We start from the raw sequence: 19,493 nt of genomic DNA, 5'->3' as shown, positions 1-19,493 counted from the left end.
TTCCTTTAGCTATTACGATGTGCCCATAGCCACCTTGGACTTCTCCTCGCTGTACCCCTCTATCATGATGGCTCACAATCTGTGTTACACCACGCTGCTGCAGCAGGGGGCGGCGGAGCGCTACGGGTGAGTGGAGAAAGCCCTGGAACCTGATGCCGGGATGGTGGGGGAGAGCCATGTGGGGAGAACCAGCTGACCCCATTGCAACCCTGTGGAGGGCGGTGGGGGAGGGGGGAGGGATTCCTTCCTGCTGCCTGATGTGGCAACCGGTCAGAACCTGAGCATGGTGAAAGCCATACAGGAGAATCTTGGTATTTGTGGCACTGCTATTCGTGTTTTTTGTCTGGAGGAGCCCAGGCAGAGACAGGAGGAGCCACTTTATGGCTGATTTCTTGAGGAGAAAAGGACTTTTCCCAATTTTTGTGTGTGGGGGGGGTTGTGGGGGGCATTCTGTCCGGGGGGGGCATTCCGTCCGGGGGGGGCATTCCTTGGCACATGGGAGGCCCGCGAAGCATGCCCCAGTAAGTACTGGGCCGTTTGGGAGCTTTTAAAAATTTCCTCCTCCATCCTGGAACCACATACAACCCCTTTCCCCATAGCCGTTATGCCTTGTTGCTCATGGTTCTGTTTCTCGTGCTAGTAGGTGAGGAACAGAGCCCTTGCAAGTAACAAGGTTCTCCTGTATTTCAAGGGTCTTTGGGGTTCAAGTCCTTGTTGGCCCAGCAAAAGCAAAGAACTCTTCAACCCTTGCAAGCTCTTAGTGCAGGCCTGCTCAACTCCAATCCTCCTGCAGATATTGGCCTTCAGCTCCCATAATCCTTGGCTATGGGCCACTGTGGCTGGGGATTATGGGAGTTGTAGTTCAGAAACAGCTGGGGGGCCAGAGTTGAGCAGGTCTGTCTTAGTGGCATGAGGGAATTTGGGGATGGGAGCTTTCCAAAGGAGGCATATGGTTGGAGGGGGCACTGGCCACACAGATGGGGCTGTGGCATCGCGGGACATGGCTGGACTCGGGTTGTGCGGCCTCTTGCAGATGGTTACCTTTCTCCCCCACCCTTCCCAGGCTCACCCCGGAGCAGTTCATTCGCACCCCGACCGGGGACCATTTTGTGAAAGCGTCCGTCCGCAAAGGGCTGTTGCCGGAGATCTTGGAGAACTTGCTGGCTGCCCGTAAGAGGTGAAGCAGGAGGGGCATTTTCGGGGTTTAAAGTAGCTGGGAGGCGTGGGCGGGGGGTGTTTGCCAAAAGGCCCAACCCTGAGCTGTGGTTCGGTAGGAGAGCGCCTGCTTCACATGCAGAAGACCCCCCAAGTTCAAGCCCTGCTGTCTGAAAGGTTGAAGGGCTGTGTGGAATCGGTGTGTGGACTGAGCTAGCTAGACGAATGGCTGGGCTTGGCAGGAGGCAGTTTTGTATGTTCATAAACACCGAGGAGCGGAGCCATCCCCCAGTGGCACAGCACAGGCTTTGCATGGAGAAGGTCCCAGATTCAATCCCTGGCACGTCCAGTTAAAGGTGAGCAGAGCTGGGAAAGTGTAGGGACGTAGGCAGCTGCCATATACTGAGTCAGACCCTTGGTCCATCTAGCTCAGTATGTTGGTATTGTGTAACCAGAGGAGAGCTGGTCTTGTGGGAGCAAGCATGACTTGTCCCCTTAGCTAAGCAGGGTCCGCCCTGGTTGCATATGAAAGGGAGACTAGAAGTGTGAGCACTGTAAGATATTCCCCTCAGGGTATGGAGCCGCTCTGGGAAGAGCAAAAGGTTCCAAGTTCCCTCCCTGGCTTCTCCAAGATAAGGTTGAGAGAGATTCCTGCCTGCAACCTTGGAGAAGCCGCTGCCAGTCTGTGAAGACAGTACTGAGCTAGATAGACCAATGGTCTGACTCAGTATATGGCAGCTTCCTATGTTCCTATGAGTTGAGTCCCTGAACAATCTCCTTGCCCGCTGCAATCCTGTCTGTTATTTACATTCTATACCACCTTTCTCTGAGTATCAAGGCAGCGTTTTAGAGGTTTCCTTCATTTCTAGCCTCACAACAACCTTGTGGTGTAGGCTGAAAGATACTGACATAGCAAGTTTCATGATTGAGTGGGGATAAAAATCCGAGTCTGCCTGGTTTAAGGCTAATGCTTTAGCCACTATACCATACTGGCTTATTTTTGTCAAAGGGCTTAAGAGGGCTGTGACTGGAAGCCAGAATACTTGGGTTTTGCATACAAGGTAGGTAGGGGTGTGTGTCTGTGTCTGTGTCTTTTCACACTTATATCCCACTCTTCCTCCATGGAGCCCAGAAGAGTGTATGTAGCTATGTTTCTCCTCATAACACTGTGATGTAGGTTAGGCTGAAGGATAAGTGATACGTAAGCTAGGACATGGATTTCTAGTAATTCAGAGGGGAACAGCCAGAAGTCCTGGGTGCACGAATTTAAAAGGTTCAGGCTTGTCAGTGGTTGGCTGGTGGCATTTATGGGTGGGCATTCTGGTTCTTTGTGGTGGGGAAGTATTTTTCTCCTACCTAGGAAGCTGCCTTATACAGAGTCAGACCACTGGTCCATCTAGCTCAGTCTTGTCTGCACTGACTGGCAGCAGCTCTCTGAGGTTTCAGGCAAGAGTCTTTCCTCAGCCCAACATGGAGATGCCAGGGATCGAACTTGGAACCTCATGTGTACAGGGCAGATGCACTCCCACTGAGCTGCAGCCCCAGCCCCACACGAAAATTGGTATGAGGGGCCAGTATGGACTAGCTGGTGGATGTTCCTTAATGGACCTTGCCATGTCCCTTCTTCCCTGTTCGTCACAGGGCCAAGGGAGAGCTGCAGCGAGAGACGGATCCGTTCAAGCGCCAGGTGCTGGATGGGCGGCAGCTGGCCCTGAAGGTCAGCGCCAACTCCGTTTATGGCTTCACAGGGGCCCAAGTGGGCAAACTGCCTTGCCTCGAGATCTCTCAGGTAAGCCTGGCTTCCCTTAGGGGAGTTTTCAGGTTATGGTTTTTATTTTATTTTATTTTATTATTGTGCTAACATCACTTGAGTGCGGGAATCTGCTGTTACAGATCCCCTGTCTGTTATCAGATCAGCCGCTTGCAAATCAGCAGAGAGCAAGGCAGGGGGTGATTAAACAATTCCTCATTTGCTGTCACGTAAACAGACGGAGTGAATTCCTATGGACTCCTATCATGGGCCTTGGCCTGGCCTGGCTGTCTGCTTCCAATAACTAGTTAGGTTATCGTTTTGAATTTTTCAGGCAACAAATGCTTATGGTTATGATTGACAGCAGGCTTGGCACTGCACAGGATTAACTTCCCAGAGTTCACCGTCCCGGGATGCCGTGACTGTCTGCTGATAGCTTAGAGGACTCTTTGAAAGATTAGATAAATTCAGGGAAGGATAAGCCTATCTAAGGCAATTCGCCTAGCCAGCTTAATAGAGACGCCACGTGCAGAGGCAGTATACCTCTGAATGCCAGATGCTGCCTGCTTGTGATCGTCTGGCTCTCTGGTTTTAGGAACAGAGACGTGTTCAGCCTTGGTCACTCCAGCCTAATTAAAACCTATTGCCGTATACCAAGGCAGACCATTAGTCCTCTCACTCATTATTGTTTTCACTGACCAGCAGCACTCTCCGGCATTTCTGGTAGGGGAGTTTCTGGGACCTTGGGCACGCGGAGCAAATGCTCTGCCACTGAGCTGCAGCCTTATCTGGAATTCCACCCAAACCCAGGGCTGAGCATTTGCCAGAGATAAGTAGGAGGGCTCCTGTATTGGCTTTTAGGTAGCTTTAAGCAGCTTTAGTGTTACCATATGTGTCCTGGCCGATGCTGCCAAGCTGAGCTCGAGTAGCATGGGTGGTGTCCAGTGTTCCCTGTCACAGGGATTCCCAGATCCCAGCATCCTCGGCTGCAGTGGCTGTTGGCTGGGGATTATGGGAGTTGTTGTCCACAACATCTGGGAATTGCAGGAGAGCTGGTCTTGTGGTAGCAAGCATGACTTGTCCCCTTAGCCAAGCAGGGTCTGCCCTGGTTGCATATGAATGGGAGACCTGATGTGTGAGCACTGGAAGATATTCCCTTCAGGGAGGATGGAGCCACTGCTCTGGGAACAGCAGAAGGTTCCAAGTTCCCTTCCTGGCTTCTCCAAGATAGGGCTGAGAGAGACTCCTGCCTGCAACCTTGGAGAAGCCGCTGCCAGTCTGTGAAGACCATACTGAGCTAGATAGACCAATGGTCTGACTCAGTATACGGCAGCTTCCTATGTTCCTGTTACAGGGAACACTGGTGGTGTCCTGCTAGGACCCAGGGTGACGCCTTGCTTCAAGCTCCAGATGGCTCCATGCCCCTGGCCAATGTTATCTTGGGGTGGAGCCCACATGTGGAGGGCAGGCTATCTTTCCTTTATCGGACCCTGCCTGGGGACTTCAGATGGCTGACTGACCCCCCCACAGAGCAGCTGCAAGACTCTTTGGTGCGGGAACGAGAGCCCGCCAAGGCCAAGCCTTTGGGCCAGGATGCCACTCCTCAGTCTGAACCAGGTTTCCCTGTTACAGGGATTCCCAGATGTTGTTGACCGTACCTCCCAGCATCCCCAACTGCAGTGGCCCTTGGCTGGGGATTATGGGAACTGTAGTCAAGAACGTCTGGGAATCCCTTTTACAAGGAACACTGGTATGAACCCGCTGGGTCAGTGGGTGCCAAGCAAAGGGCCCATGTTATGGAAGGAGAGCTGGTCTTGTGGTAGCAAGCATGCATTGTCCCCTTTGCTAAGCAGGGTCTGCCCTGGTTTGCATTTGAATGGGAGGCTACATGTGAGCACTAACGCATGCAGGGAAGGCGCAGAGAGCGGAGGGAGACTGAGAATCCAATCGAAGATCAGAGGAATTTAGCCTAGGATAGCAAATACGGAGCGAGTAGTGACAGCACCTGCTGGAGCCAGACAGGGTGAAAAACAGAGACTGGGGGATTGTCCCTCCCTCCTATTGAGGGGAAAGCTCTCTCATTGGCCCTGTCTGGAGCAGGAGGTCGAGGCAATCCCATGATCCTCAGATACAACCCATACTTCTGAGGAGAATGACTTTTCACGTACGTGCCAACAATTCATGTTCCCCCTCAAGGGATGGGGCCACTCTGGGAAGAGCACCTGCATGCTTGCATGCAAGAGGTTCCAAGTTCCTTCCCTGGCATCTCCAGGATAGGGCTGAGAGAGATTCCTGCCTGCAACATTGGAGAAGCCGCTGCCAGTCTGTGAAGACAAGACTGAGCTAGATGAACCAATGGTCTGACTCGGTATAAGGCAGCTTCCTGTGTTCCTACCCGCAGCAGGAAATGGCTGTGGCATTAACGAGCCAGGAGGCCCAGCTGACCGTTGCCCCAGCACTAGAAAGGAAAGGTGTATTGCATAATCCTGTCAAAGCCAATAAATCCTTTGAGCATCTCTCTGCCTCCAGTGACTCTGTCATGCAGCCATTATGAGCAACTTAAACCCCTTTCATGTAGAGCACTCGTCCTGGAGCGATGGCGAGTGGGGCACCATGTTGATATGTAGCGGCATGTAAGAATGGGTTGGCTGCAAACGTGTTCCTACAAGCTGCCCCCTGCTGAATGTTTCAATTAAAAGGAAAAACCAGAACAACCTAACTTAATTCAGACACTGCTGCTCATTAGGATGTGATGAAGTGAAGCTAACAGAAGTTGCCAGAAAGTTCTACTTGGTTGAGGCCCACAATGACTTTGCCCAGTATGGGCAACTGTATGTTGGATACAAATTTCTTGAAGAGCCATTGTTAGTGGTCAACATAACTTTTATAAGCATGTGTTTTCAGCTACCCTGGACCTCTCAAAGAGGGTGGAATGTTGGTTTGAAATTAGCAAGGCTTTCTTGGGATTGGGATGTAGAGATTCACACAGTGTCTGATTGTCAGTGGGGATGGCATAAGTTGCCCTGAGGAAAAATCCTGAGGGTAGCATTAAATGTGGTGGGGAGATTCAGGTTAAATCCAAGACAACTCAGAGTCTCCTTGAGCCCTTAATTTGTTCGTGAAAACCCTCCCTATCTCACCATCTCCCTCTTTGTCCAGAGTGTGACTGGATTTGGGCGTCAAATGATTGAGAAGACGAAACAACTGGTGGAATCCAAGTATACCATTGCCAACGGCTACAGCGCTGATGCCAAGGTGAGAGGGGACTAGAAAGGCTCCATATGTAATGGTGGGTAGTATCAGGGCCTACAATAAAGGAGATGAGAGAGAGAGAGAGTGTGTGGAAGATGACCTGCTTCCTTGGGGCAGAAGACCTGTTAAGGACAGTACTTGGTTGTTAAAGTTAGCTAGTACTGAACCCATCCTGAGGCAGTTTTTTGCCTTGTTCTCTCGCCTCACACGCTGTTTATGGCGGTGTTGTTGTGTTCAAAATGGCAACAGGGAAGGGGGTGCCGTGACTGAGAGGCTTAGGACTTAGGACTTGGTAGGAATAAGGCTATTATGTGATTGGGGCCTGCATGCTTTTCAGAGGTACAGTCAATCACTGCACAGGGCCCCAATCTGGCCTGGGACTGTGGCATGGAAGGACTTTAACCCTTTGCCGCTCATGGTCCCAATCTGGATCAGAGGGTCCCCTGTGGCTGCTTATTTGCCCCAGGAGGGAAGCTCCTATTTGGTGTCAAGGAGAGCTTTTTACATAGATCAAATAGCCACAGGAGGAGGCCTCAATCTGGATCAGGACTCATGTTCTCTGTAAATTTTTTCATCTGTGTGCAGAATGAGTTTTGTTCTGAGTGGGAGTATCAAGGCAGTGTGTGCGTACATGCATTCAGAAGGGGGCCGTCCCGATCTAACCTGAGCAGGATCTAAAATTAACTAAGCAGACATAAAAAAAACTTGTGAATGCAGGCATGCGCACACGCCTTAGAGGGGACACTGATCAGGACTGTAGGGGAAAGGATTAAAGTGCCCCCACACATCAGGACCCAATGCTGCTGCTGTTTACACTTGAACAAACAAGCTCACAGACCTCCATCACACACCCTGAATATTATCCAGTTTGGCCATTAAGAGGTGATGGTTGGTTGCTGAGAATACTCATATTCTGCTTTCAATTAAAAGAAAGTTCTCAAAGCAGTTTATAGAGAAGGTGGTTCCCTATTCCAAAAGAGTCTGAGAGTGACTCTAAGGCAGGAGTTCTCAATGGTGGGACCCCAGATGATGTTGGACTACAAGTCCCATCACCCCTAGCCACAATGGCTGAAGGCCATTGTGGCTAGGGATGATGGGACTTGTAGTCTGACCGCATTTGGGGGCCCACAGTTGAGAACTCCTGCTCCCAAGTGAAATTAGTCTTGTGGCTAGAAGAGTAATACAGGCAGTGCCTTCATTATTTCTCCAGCCGGGAGATTTGTTTCCCTTAGAGCAGAGATTCCCAACCAGCAATACTCCAGCTGTTGCCGAACTACGATTCCCATCACCCCCTGCCACATGTTCAGCAGCAACGGGAGTACCACCAGTTGGGACCCCCCTGCCTTAGGACAGCAGTTCTCTATGTTGGGCGCCCGGCTGTTGTCGGACTGAATAATGAAAGGCATTGTGGCTGGGGCTGATGGGAGTTGTAGTCCAATAGCATCTGGGGACCCAAGGAAGAGATCGGAGCTGCCAGGGGAAGAGATGGCTGGCAGTGGGCATTAACTGCGCGGTGACTGTGAGGCGTGGAGAGGTGCCTCGTAGTTTCCAAAGGTTTAGGGTTGCCTTTCCCCATCATAGGTAGTGTACGGGGACACGGACTCTGTCATGTGCCGCCTGGGTGTGCCAGCGGTTGCCGAGGCCATGGAGATCGGCAGGGAAGCAGCCGCCTGGGTTTCCAGCCACTTCATTCCCCCCATCAAGCTGGAGTTCGAAAAGGTGAGTTGAGTGATGGGCCTCTTCCTCACGTCCTCCTGTGGGCAGAAAGGTTAAAGTCTGCCTTTGAAGCTGATCTGTTGAAACCCAACGCCTCCTTGATGCAAGATTCTCAAAGCATAAGGTGATCTCCCTGGGAAGTATACTGGTTTTAGAGACAGGATATGTTTGGGTTTTTTTTAAGGCGAAAAGGAAAGGAAAATTGAAGTGTTAGGAAGGGAGGAAGAAGATGTGGAAAGAGCAGAAGCGCTTTCTGTAAGCCAGTGAATGCTTGAGGAACATTGCCCCAAACTGACAGTAACGGAACTTCCCTCTGACTTTCTCACGCCTCATCTAATTCTTGAGTAAGTTGTTGGGAAGGCAAGCTAGCACCTGTGCTCCATTCTGGGGGTTTGGTTGAAAACCCTGTCTTCACATGTTCCCCCAGCCACTGAAACCTGGCTTGATTGTTTGTACAGGTCTTCATAAACTCTGTCACAAATAGCTGATCACTTGTCTGCAGGTAGCTGCGGAGCTAAAAATGGCTCTGCACTGCAAATGAAGATTTGCAGGATGTCCTCTAGACCTTTGGTGGAAGATAGTGCTGCGCCTTGCTTAGTTAGAAAAACTCCTCTATCCAATGCCCTGGCACTTTTCCCAAGTTGATTTGGTATTATTTTGGTAAATGACTATACAAACCGTTTACAGCTTCCTGTGTGTCCTGGAACATTTTGGAAGTTACGCTCTGATGACTCAACCTCTTCACTTTTTCTCTTTTTTTCTCTCTGGCTTGCTGACACCGCTGACCGTGGAATGATGCAACTTGCTATGCAATATGCTGATCTGTTTTTGGTATTTCTGGCTGCCAAGGTTCTCCTTTGTATTTCTGCTGTTGTAAATGAACTGCTAATTTCTTTTTTTTAAACCAATATATTAAGTTTCTGAAAGGTGTTTGGTGCCTGGAGGCTCATATGTGGACTTTTTTTTTCCCCCTGTTTCCTCCATCTGCCCCGCTCGACAGGTGTACTTCCCCTACCTGCTGATCAATAAGAAGCGCTATGCTGGCCTGTACTTCTCCTCCAGTCCCGACACCCATGACAAGATGGACTGCAAGGGCATTGAGACTGTGCGAAGAGACAACTGCCCCCTAGTGGCAAACCTCATCAACACCTGTCTGCAGAAGCTGCTGATCGATAGGTCTGTGAGATGAAGCCCCGTTCTGAATGAGGTCTGGCAGTCTGATAAGCACCTCTGAGGAGCAGGATGGTGGTGTGGCAACACACATATGGTCCAGACCTGAAGAATAAAACTTGTAAAAATGGGCTGCTAAAAATGGCACTGGAGAATATTTTCCAGTCCTTCTCTTGTTGATTAGAAGTCAGACTTGGGTCCTACTGGAGTCCATTCCATTCTGAGCAAAGTGCTCTGATTGTCACTTATGTATCTCTCTCTGCAGGGACCCTTCAGGTGCTGTGGCCCATGCCAAGGAGGTCATCTCTGATCTGCTGTGTAACAGAGTTGACATTTCACAGCTGGTGATCACCAAAGAGCTGACGCGCACAGCAGACGAGTATGCAGGACGCCAGGCTCATGTGGAGCTGGCGGAGCGGTGAGTAGAGGAAGAGGGATTCCTGCCCCGGGCACCCTCCATTAGAGAATGAAGGCAAGCGCCTTGACTCCTAACCAATTACAGAAGAGAGCAAGGGTGGTGGTCCCCGATAGCCCAACTTGGAATGGATGGATTTAACACAGAAGCTCTATTCACATATTATGTGGAACACTTGAGTAATGACTGTACAGTGTACACAGGCACAGATCTGTACACATTATGTTGTGCACACAGGCACAGAAATACACTTCCTACCTGTACCACACATTTGGGAGACCTGTACCCAGGTTCACTTTTAACACGAACGCAGGTACAGTCATTCACACAAAAATATGTACGAGCGTACAGACACCTGTACACTCATACAGCATAATGTTTGAATAGGCCTATCCAGACATTACATTGCATATGCTTGTAGATGTCTGTACACATGTAGATGTGTTTGTGTGAATAACAACACATGTGGTCATGTTAACAGTGACCCTGGGTACAAACCCTCTCAAATGCAGGCTACAGATAGGAAGTGCACTACTGTACATGCGTGGAGCGTGGTGTTTGGATAGCTGTGCATGCGTACAGATCTATCTATGCATATACTGTACAGAGATTGTATGTATATTGAACATAATGTGTGAGAAAATTTGCGTTTTGGGCGGTATAAAAATGTGATGGATAGATAGATAAATAAATCAATAAGAACTGCCTACTCCCATATCTGTTGCCTTGTACACTCTGGTCATCATCGGAGGCCCTATTGCGAGAGAGAGAGGAGAGGAGAGCTGGTCTTGTAGCAAGTATGACTTGTCCCCATAGCTAAGCAGGGTCTGCCCTGGTTGCATCTGAATGGGAGACTACATGTGTAAGCACTGTAAGATATTCCCTTTAGGGGATGGAGCCTCTCTGGGAAGAGCATCTAGGTTCCAAGTTCCCTCTCTGGCTTCTTCAAGATAGGGCTGAGATTCCTGCCTGCAACCTTGGAGAAGGAAGGCACTGCCAGTCTGTGAAGACAATACTGAGCTAGATAGACCAATGGTCTGATTTGGTATATGGCAGTTTCCTATGTTCCTATGAGAGTCTTTGCCATCAGAAGTACGGTGGGTGTTCATCAGAAGCAAGGCCCCATTGGTGGTGGTGCTGACTTTGTGGAACACCCCTCCCCTTGTTTGGCATTCACATGATTATTCTTCCATTTCCATCTTAAAACATGGGATTTTGATTAATACTGGGGGAGGCTGATGGGCACTGGCTGACGGGGTTTTAGTTTTCTGATTCCATTGCCGGTTGTCCGCTTGCTTCTGTGCGTTTTGGCTTTTGTGAGTTTTGGTTTGGAGATATGGAGATATGTTTATAGTTACGGGCGTTTTATTGTTTTGCAAAGTGCCTTGGATTGACTTTACCAAGAGAGGAGCATGAGATGTCTTTTAAAATAAATCAGCAAAAATAGCGCTGCCTCATACTGAGTCGGACCCTTTTCTGTCTAGCTCAGCACTGACAGCAGCAACTGGTCGCAGCTCTCCAAGATCAAAGATTTTGTAGGAAGCTGCCTATTACACCTGCAGGGCCACTGGTCAATCTAGCTCAGGTTTACAGAGTCAGACCTTTGGTTTATCTAGCTCAGTTTTGTCTGTACTAACTGGCAGCAGCTATCGAGGGTTTCGGATGGGGCCATAGCTCAGTGGTAGAGCTTCTGCTTTGGATGCAGAAGGTCCCAGGTTCAATCCCAGGGGTCTCCAGGTAGGACTGGGAAGGACTCCTGTCTGAAACCCTGGAGAGTCACTGCCAGCCAGGGCTGCACAGCTTTGGCTTTGGCCCTCCAGCCGTTTTTGAACTGCAACTCCCATAATCCTTAGCCACAGTTAGGGATTATGGGAGTTGTAGGCCAACGCCTGCAGGAGGGCCAGAGTTGTGCAAGCTCTATACAGTCCTGAACTAGATGGACCAAAGTTCTGACTCCGTATCCGGTAGCTTCCTAGGTGGATGTTTCCCAGCCCCACCTGGAGATGCTGGGGATTGAACCTGGGACCATCTGCAAGCAGAGGAGCTCTTCCACTGAGCTACACTTCTCCCCAAATCGGGGCAAAGTCACATTGGAGGTAAAAGAATTGCCCAGCCTGGCTCCTCTGAACTGGAGAGGCCGGTCACTGACCATGTGCTCGACCCCCGAGCGATGGTCCCTCCCTTGTGTAGCCTTGTGGGCCATCTGAGGCCTTGGTCTCTTCCTCCCCCCCATCCCCCCGCCAGTCTCTTCACCCCAAGCGATGTGGGGCTGTCTCAAGACAGCGGAAAAAGGTGGGTGGGTGTGGGGTGGCCAATGGGGCATGACTGAAGGGAAAAGCAGAAATAGCCGTGGTTGGCACAGCTGCAACCAGTCCCTCCTGGGCCGCCCACCCCTCTGCTCTGAGCTTCCTGTGCCGGTTGCAGTCATTTCAGCCGTCCTGCGGAGACACTCTGGTGGAACAGACTCGCTCCTTCTGCTTGGCTGCTTCGCTGCCTCTTGACAAACAAGTGTTCGGAAGGTGAAAGTGTCCCCGACAGGGTCATGTTTGGGAGGCAGAACTGATGCTGGTGGCACTTGGTCGTTTTCATTTTTCCTCCCGGTTATTTCTCAGCAGTGTCTCTGCTCGGGGGAAAATATGTTAATAGGTTGCTATAATCATGCATTGGAAACAGCCTGACATCTGACCCAGTCTCCCACGTTGAGCCTCTTCTGACCCTTTGGAGGGGACATGTCGAAAGCGGCTTTTTAAATTCCTCTTTAAACTCCTTGCTCTCTTCCCACCCACCCCAACCCATCCCATCTGTAAATGTTCCTCAGGTCTGCTCCACAATGCTCAGGCTGTGGATCACGTAGTCTTGAAGGGTCACGCTCTGTCCATCCTGACAGGGCCACTTCCCTCGCACTCCTCCATCCTGACCCACGTGACATCTTTTCTCACCTTTAGGATGCGCCGGCGGGATCCCGGCAGCGCCCCCAACCTGGGGGACCGAGTTCCTTACGTCATTATCGGCGCTGCTAAAGGCGTCGCCGCGTACATGAAATCTGAAGTGAGTGTGGAAAGAGGGATGTGATGGGTAGTTGGGGAAAGTGTGTGTGTGTACGCATGTGTGTGTGTTATAGTGAGGAATTGCTCTGTGCTGTAGTACATCCCCGGCACAGCATCCCTCCAGTGGCTGTTGATGGTGTTTATCTTATGTTTTCTTTTTTAGACTGTGAGCCCTTTGGGGACAGGGAGCCTGTTTGTTTGTTTGTATGTTGTTGTTATTATTATTATTTTACATTTATATCCCGCTCTTCCTCCAAGGAACCCAGAGCGGTGTACTACATACTTGAGTTTCTCTTTCACAACAACCCTGTGAAGTAGGCTAGGCTGAGAGAGAAGTGACTGGCCCAGAGTCACCCAGCTAGTATCATAGCTGAATGGAGATTTGAACTCAGGTCTCCCCGTTCCTAGTCCAGCACTCTAACCACTGCACCAGTTATGTAAATCGTTTTTGGAACTTCTGTTGAAAAGTGGCATATAAATATTGGTCGTATTCCCAAGCAATAAATTGTGGCTGGGGATGATGGGAGTTGTAATTCAGCAACATCCGGAGTACCCCAGGTTGGGAGCCCCAACCGTAGAAGATAGTAGGAATGACCAACATGAGGCTTTCCAGTGGAAGTTGGATTACAGCTCCCATCATCAGTGTATTGCAGCTGGGGATGATGGGAGTTGTAGTCCCAGCAACAGCTGAGGTTGAGCACCCCTAGGACAGAGTGTTGGAACAGGACCAGAGAAACCCAGGTCCAAAATCCCTGCTCGGCCTTGAAGCTTGCTGGGTGACCTGGGACCTGGCTGGCTCTTTTTCTCAATCTAACCTATCTCACAGGGCTGTTGTGAAGGGAAAGGAAATGGAAGGAGGAGCGTCAGTGAAATAAAATAAAAATTAACCCAGGACTTCAGGGCAGCAAAAAGCTTGGGGTGGGGGGGGCGGGCAGGAGTATCCGTTATACCTTGGGAGGGAAGAAATATTGGTAGCAATAAGTGGAGCCCAGTAAGTCATTGCTATTGCAGGTTTTGAAGGATGTGCGTGCATGTTAGTGCACACCACACACACACACACACAATTTCAGTGGGTTAACTTAATATTAGTCCTCATGTTGAGTTTAACTAATCCTCGGTGCATGCGTGTTGCAAACGTCTGATCCAGCTGCACCATTTCCCCCACTTCTCCTGCTTAGCTAATTGGTGAAACCCTTGGAGGGATGAGTTGCCTCCATGCCCACCCTCTTCCAGCTCTCTGTCTCTCTCTTGATGCCCAAACGTTCTGCTGTTTTCCCTCTCCTGGACCTGGCCTCTGAGGCCGACTGCTGCCAACTTGAGCTTCCCACATGACTGTCTGCACATGCGCTCACACGCATGCGCGTGCACACTATCTAACAGCCTTTTGCCGGCGTCTAGGGTAGGACCGATTGGGCAGGGGGGAGGGTGTGCTTTGTGTGCCAATGTCCACTCAGCCATATTTCCTGCCTCCTGGTTTCCCCTTGTTTTTGTTGCTTCAGGATCCCATCTATGTGCTGGAGAACAACCTGCCCATCGACACCCAGTACTACCTGGAGCAGCAGCTGGCCAAGCCGCTCTTGCGCATCTTTGAGCCCATCTTGGGAGAGGGCAAGGCCCAGAACGTCCTCCTGAGTGAGTCTGTCCTTTGACACAAACCCCTGCCCCCCACACACGGCGAAGGGCTCAGGGCCTTGCCTGGGAAGCCATGACTCTCGTAGGAGAAGGGAATACACCTCTAACCCCCATGGCTCCAGGCCCATATGCCCCCAGATCATGCCCCCTTAATTAGCGACTGGTGTGCCTGGAATACCTCGCCACCAGTGCAGATGCTCACTCAGGACAGTTGCTTGGACCAGCATTCCTTTTATCAATGTCTCCAGCATGGTTTGGGTGTATTCTTCTCAAGAGAATTCTCGATCTTCTTGAGGATAGCTCTGTGTGTGTGTGTGTGTGTGTGTGTGTGTGTGTGTGTGTGTGTGTGTAATTCTTTGCACATCTCGCAAAAAGAGGGCAAGCGCATGGGCCAATATGCATTTCTGGCTCTGTCAGGAGGAGCAGGACTTGCCCACTTTATCCACACCTTGACTAGGGTCTCCAAAGAGGTGGTGAATGTGTCTTTAGATGTTCCTCACCTCAAGGCCGTGGTCCAGAAGCCCTCCTCAAGGGAGCGGGGAGGAGAAGCAGATCTTTGCCTGTGACATTTGTCACAAACTTGTCCCTCTAGAGCTGGGTGGCACAACTTTGGCCCTCCTGCAGATGTTGGGCTACAACTCCCATAATCCCTGACCTTTGGCTGCTGTGATTGGGGATGATGGGAGCTATAGTCCCAAAACAAGTGGAGGGCCAAAATTGTGCAGCCCTGGAAATGGAGGGAATCTCCAGATGTGAACCCCACCCATGAATGATGAAATTCAGGGCCTCTTTGGAGGGACTTCCACCACCACCCTCTCCACATTCTGTTTGGAGACGCGGAGGTTTTCTCTCTCCACCCCACAGATTACACACCTTTCACTTGAACCGTAGGACAGAAGACAGCTTTAATACTGCCCAGTCATGTAAGGCAAGGGTTCTCAAACTGGGTTCCCTGGATGTTTTTGGACTACAACTCCCATCATCCCCAGCCACAGTGGCCAAAGATGATGAGTGTTGTCAGCCAACATCTGGGGGACCCAGGTATTGAGAACCCTTGATGTCAGGAGACAGTATCTGGAGTACAGCCCTCTTTAAGTTTTCAGGCACCGACGACTCACTCTATAACAGGCCTGCTCAACTTTGGGGCCCCCAGCTGTTTTTGGACTACAACTCCCATCATCCCCAGCCACAGTGGCCAATAGCCAGGGATTATCGGATTTGTAGGCCAACATCTGCAGGAGGGCCAAAGTTGAGCACTCCAAATATCAACCCCTTTCTACCCCAGTAAAATTGTGAGCAGACTGGGGTGGGAGAACACGGGAGTACCATGAAACTTTTATCTTTTCTTTTTGTTTTGTTGTTTTTGTTTGGGCTGCTGCTTTTATCTTGCTTTTGTTTTCATTGGCTCACTTTATTGTTTTGTTGTTTTTAATGATGTTTGTCCTGTGAGCCTCCCTCTGCATGCCTGCGCTCAACCCGGGGGAAAGCGGGACACAAATCTTTCAAATGACACGTACGGTTTTCCTTTCGCTTTCCGAACACATGGTGGAGGGCTCAGGGAGTGGATTACACTTGACCCTTCCCTTTGCCTCCCTTGCAGAGGGGGAGCACACCCGCTGCAAAACAGTGCTGACAGCCAAGGTTGGAGGGCTCATGGCGTTCGCCACCAAACGGAGCACCTGCATCGGCTGCCGAGCTGTCCTCCCCCACCATGGTGAGCGCCTTGTCTAGGCCCATCTCTCCTCGCCCCTTTTCCCTGCTGCACAGCATCTGTAAAAATGGGTTTCCCCTCCCCCCCAAGCTTCTAACCAGCAGTGAATGTTGAAAGTTCCTATTGCCGGAACTTGCCACAGAGTGTGTACGTGTGTGTGTGTGCGCGTGCGCGCAGTGCCACTGAACTTTTGTAACTAGCAGGGGAAAGATGTTTGCTATACATAGAAACTGGCCTCTGTGCCCGTCCTTGCCCACACCCCAGTTCTCACTCTCTCCCAAGATTGCAAGTGGCAGAAGAAAGGGTGGCGCCTAGAGCCAGTCTTGCAGTAGTGAGCATGAGTTGGCCCCTTTGCTAAGCAGGGTTCACCTTGGCTTGCATTTGGATGGGTGACAACATGTGAGCACTGTCTGCTGTAAGATATTTTCCTTTAGGGGATGGAGTCATAGGCTCAGTGGAAGAGCATCTGCTCTGCCTGCAGAAGGTCCCCGGATCAATCCCTGGGAACCGAGAGGGAATCTCGCCTGAAAGCTTGGAGAGCAGCTGCCAGTCAGTGTAGACAATACTGAGTTAGATGGATCAATAGTCTGACTTGGTATGAAGCAGCTTCCTTTGTTCCTTCCTTTAAAACTGTGGAGTAAAGGTTGAGAATTAAGAATTCTGGGTGGTGTAGGATGAGGCCACACATAGGAACATAGGCAGCTGCCATATACTGAGTCAGACCATTGGTCCACCTAGCTCAGTATTGTCTTCACAGACTGGCAGCGGCTTCTCCAGGGTTGCAGGCAGGAGTCTCTCTCAGCCCTATCTTGGAGATGCCAGGGAGGGAACTTGGAACCTAGATGCTCTTCTCAGAGCGGCTCCATCCCCTGAGGGGAATATCTTACAGTGCTCATACTTCTGGTCTCCCATTCATATGCAACCAGGGCAGCCCCTGCTTAGCTAAGGGGACAAGTCATGCTTGCTACCACAAGACTAGTTCTCTGGGAAGGGCGCCTTCATGCTTGCCTGCCGAAGGTTCCAAGTTCCCTCCCTGGCAATTCCAAGATAGGGCTGAGAGAGATTCCTGCCTGCAACCTTGGAGAAGCTGCTGCCAGTCTATGTAGACAATACTGAGCTAGGTGGACCAATGGCCTGACTCAGTATATGGCCGCTTCCTATGTTCATATAACTCATGGACTTTTCTGAGGGGTAGAGAGCAGGTGGTATGCAGAGGCACTGGGAACAAGGGTTTCTGGGAACTTATTGGGACTTCTTGAAGGCGTGGTCTGCACAAGTCTCATCCTTTGAGGGAGGAGAGTGTTCAAAGCGGGTGGCCTCCTGAGTGCCACCCACCCACCGCGCTACAACCGAGACCATGATGCAGCAAGAAGCAGATTAAGCAAGTGAGCCAAGCCACTCTTCAGATGAAAGGCCAAGCCAAACCCTCCCAGTCAGCCCTGACTAAGTAAAAGTCTGTTTCCAGACTCAAAAGCAGAGTTCAGACCCTGAGCATGAGTGAAATTCATCCACCCAACCTTCCCGCAGCAAATGCTGCTGGGTACTTCTCCATGCCACCCAGAATCCAAGTTGTGGCTTTTCTTCAAAATGGTCATGAGGCGGGGAACCCCAAGGTCTCAAGGAGGGGAAAATGCTTCTTGCTTCCTGCACTCTTCCAGGTGCTGTGTGCAAATTCTGCCTCGGCCGCCAGTCTGAGCTCTACCAGAAGGAGGTAAGTGGATCTGCGACTGAGTGGGTAGGGTCACAGACAGCCAGACTGAAGGAAATTACTCTCCATCGCAGAGGATTTTGGGGACCTGAAATCTTCAGTACTGTACAGTTTGAATTTCACCATTTGCTTGAATTCTTTAAGTGGTGAGAGCCAGCATGGTGTAGTGGTCAGTGTGTTGGACTAGGATTGGGGGGACCCGAGTTCAAATCCCTGTTCAGTCATGAAATTCACAGAGTGACTCTGGGCCTGTTACTTCTCATCAGCCTAACCTACCTCACAGGGTTGTTGTGAAGATAACCCTATCCATGTATACCACTCTGGGCTCCTTGGAGGAAGAGTGGGATAGAAATGTTTTTTAAAATTTGGTGGCCTCAGGTGTATGCCAAGCCACTCCCTCCCTCATCCTCAGTCTCCCCTCTGCAATGTTTGTTTATATATGTCGGTTGGTTGGTTCAGTTTGTAACACCTTTCCTAAAACTCATCCCAAGGCAGCTTACAAAAGTCAAAAGACAATAAAATTCCATGAAAATTCCACGAAAATGCTAAAATCAATTAAAAACAGCACAACCCATAAAAACACCGCGATGCAGCAGCCGTAAAAAGACAAAGAGAGCAGGGAAGCAGAGAGATTAGCAGCCTCTAAGGGGTAAAAGCCCGAACAGATAAAAACGTTTCTAGTTTTTTAAAAAGCAGCCACAGGTGTCAGAGAACGGACGCCCCCCAGGAGAGTATTCCAGAGGCTGGGGAAGGCCCTGCCTTGGGATATGGGGTTAGCAGTACTGCCCCACCTTACAAGGCTGTTGTAAGGAACGTTCATGCTATGTCAATACCAAGTGATGTGCTGCTGCTGCTGCTGTGTCGGAATGCCTGGCTTGTGCCATCTGCCTGTTTTTCCTCCTTCCTCCCCCATAGGTGGCCCATCTGAGTTCTCTGGAGGAGAAGTTCTCGCGCTTGTGGACGCAGTGTCAGCGCTGCCAAGGGAGCCTGCATGAGGACGTCCTCTGTACTAGGTGAAGGCAGGCCGCCCGCCCCACCCTCACCCAGCGGCACCCGCCCTGGCCCGTTCCCACGGGAGAGTGGGCTAAAAGATAGCTTTATGCCACCCCCAGGTGTTTACAGCAGCTTATCAGGCTGGCCCTAGACCAGCAAACAGATGGCTCCCACGGAGAGGTCGGGGTTGGGGGTACTCCCGAAGATGTTTATTGCCTCTGTGTATGGATCTATCTATCTAGCACCTGTCAGATGCCTGGGGCGTGGCAAGGAGTGGTGAGCGAGAGAGCTCTCCACTCCAGTATGCAAGGTATCAGCTGCCTTGTCAAGGGAGGAGAAGGCAGTGGATAGAGAGAGGGAAATAGCAGTGACCAGGGCCTGGGCTGCACTTTCAAATGAGGGGGCAGAGTGGACTCTACCACTTAAAGACCACAAGGGGAAGGCACCATTTCTGGATGCGCCCATGAAAACGACTCCTTGCATCTAGAAAACGAGTCCATCCGGCAAGGAGGTGAGGTAGAACCCTTTTTCCTGCTGTGCTAGTTTTCTGTTTTCAGGGAGTTCTTTTTAGGTGAAAGAGAATGCAAAACCAGAATCCTCACTCCCCCAACCCCGGCCCCTGAAGTGGCACAGTCTATTCTCCTGCTTATATGTTGATCTGGCCAGAAACGAGGGGGACCGAGGGGGACCGGGTGAGCCGAAACTTCGGGTTTCTGTTGCAAGCCCCAGCCTCTTCGCCTGCCACTGCCCCACCAAATGTCACCAGCTCTTCCACTAAGATGACGGCAAATATTTGTATACTGCTTTTCAGCAAAAGTTCTCAGAATGGCTAACGCAGAAAAATGAACAATAAATAAGAAGGTTCCCTGGCCCACTCTTAAAAAGAAATACAAGGTAGACACCAGCAACAGCCACTGGAGGGATGCTGTGCTGGGGCTGGAGAG

General features: G+C 50.6%; 1 protein-coding gene and 1 non-coding gene across 7 annotated transcripts in view; both read left to right on the top strand.

Moving 5' to 3' along the window:
• POLD1 (DNA polymerase delta 1, catalytic subunit) overlaps positions 1–19,493 on the top strand; it is a 43,348-nt gene that overhangs the window by 23,334 nt on the left and 521 nt on the right. For all 6 annotated transcript variants that reach the window (XM_053264164.1, XM_053264162.1, XM_053264160.1 and 3 more), the window contains exons 15-26: positions 10–126; positions 1,064–1,177; positions 2,797–2,944; positions 6,065–6,160; positions 7,739–7,876; positions 8,874–9,049; positions 9,309–9,461; positions 12,404–12,506; positions 14,005–14,137; positions 15,738–15,851; positions 17,507–17,559; positions 18,472–18,569. In XM_053264164.1, coding sequence (XP_053120139.1) covers positions 10–126; positions 1,064–1,177; positions 2,797–2,944; positions 6,065–6,160; positions 7,739–7,876; positions 8,874–9,049; positions 9,309–9,461; positions 12,404–12,506; positions 14,005–14,137; positions 15,738–15,851; positions 17,507–17,559; positions 18,472–18,569 — 1,443 coding nt within the window. The remainder of the gene's footprint in view (positions 1–9; positions 127–1,063; positions 1,178–2,796; positions 2,945–6,064; positions 6,161–7,738; positions 7,877–8,873; positions 9,050–9,308; positions 9,462–12,403; positions 12,507–14,004; positions 14,138–15,737; positions 15,852–17,506; positions 17,560–18,471; positions 18,570–19,493) is intronic.
• Positions 11,123–11,194, top strand: TRNAP-UGG (transfer RNA proline (anticodon UGG)). Its single transcript has one exon. It is a non-coding gene; the product is annotated as a tRNA-Pro (tRNA).

The sequence above is a fragment of the Hemicordylus capensis genome, chromosome 6, assembly GCF_027244095.1.
Source record: "Hemicordylus capensis ecotype Gifberg chromosome 6, rHemCap1.1.pri, whole genome shotgun sequence".
Lineage (NCBI taxonomy): Eukaryota > Metazoa > Chordata > Lepidosauria > Squamata > Cordylidae > Hemicordylus > Hemicordylus capensis.
The sequence above is the reverse complement of the archived record's forward strand: the minus strand, read 5'-3'. Positions and strand labels throughout refer to the sequence as shown.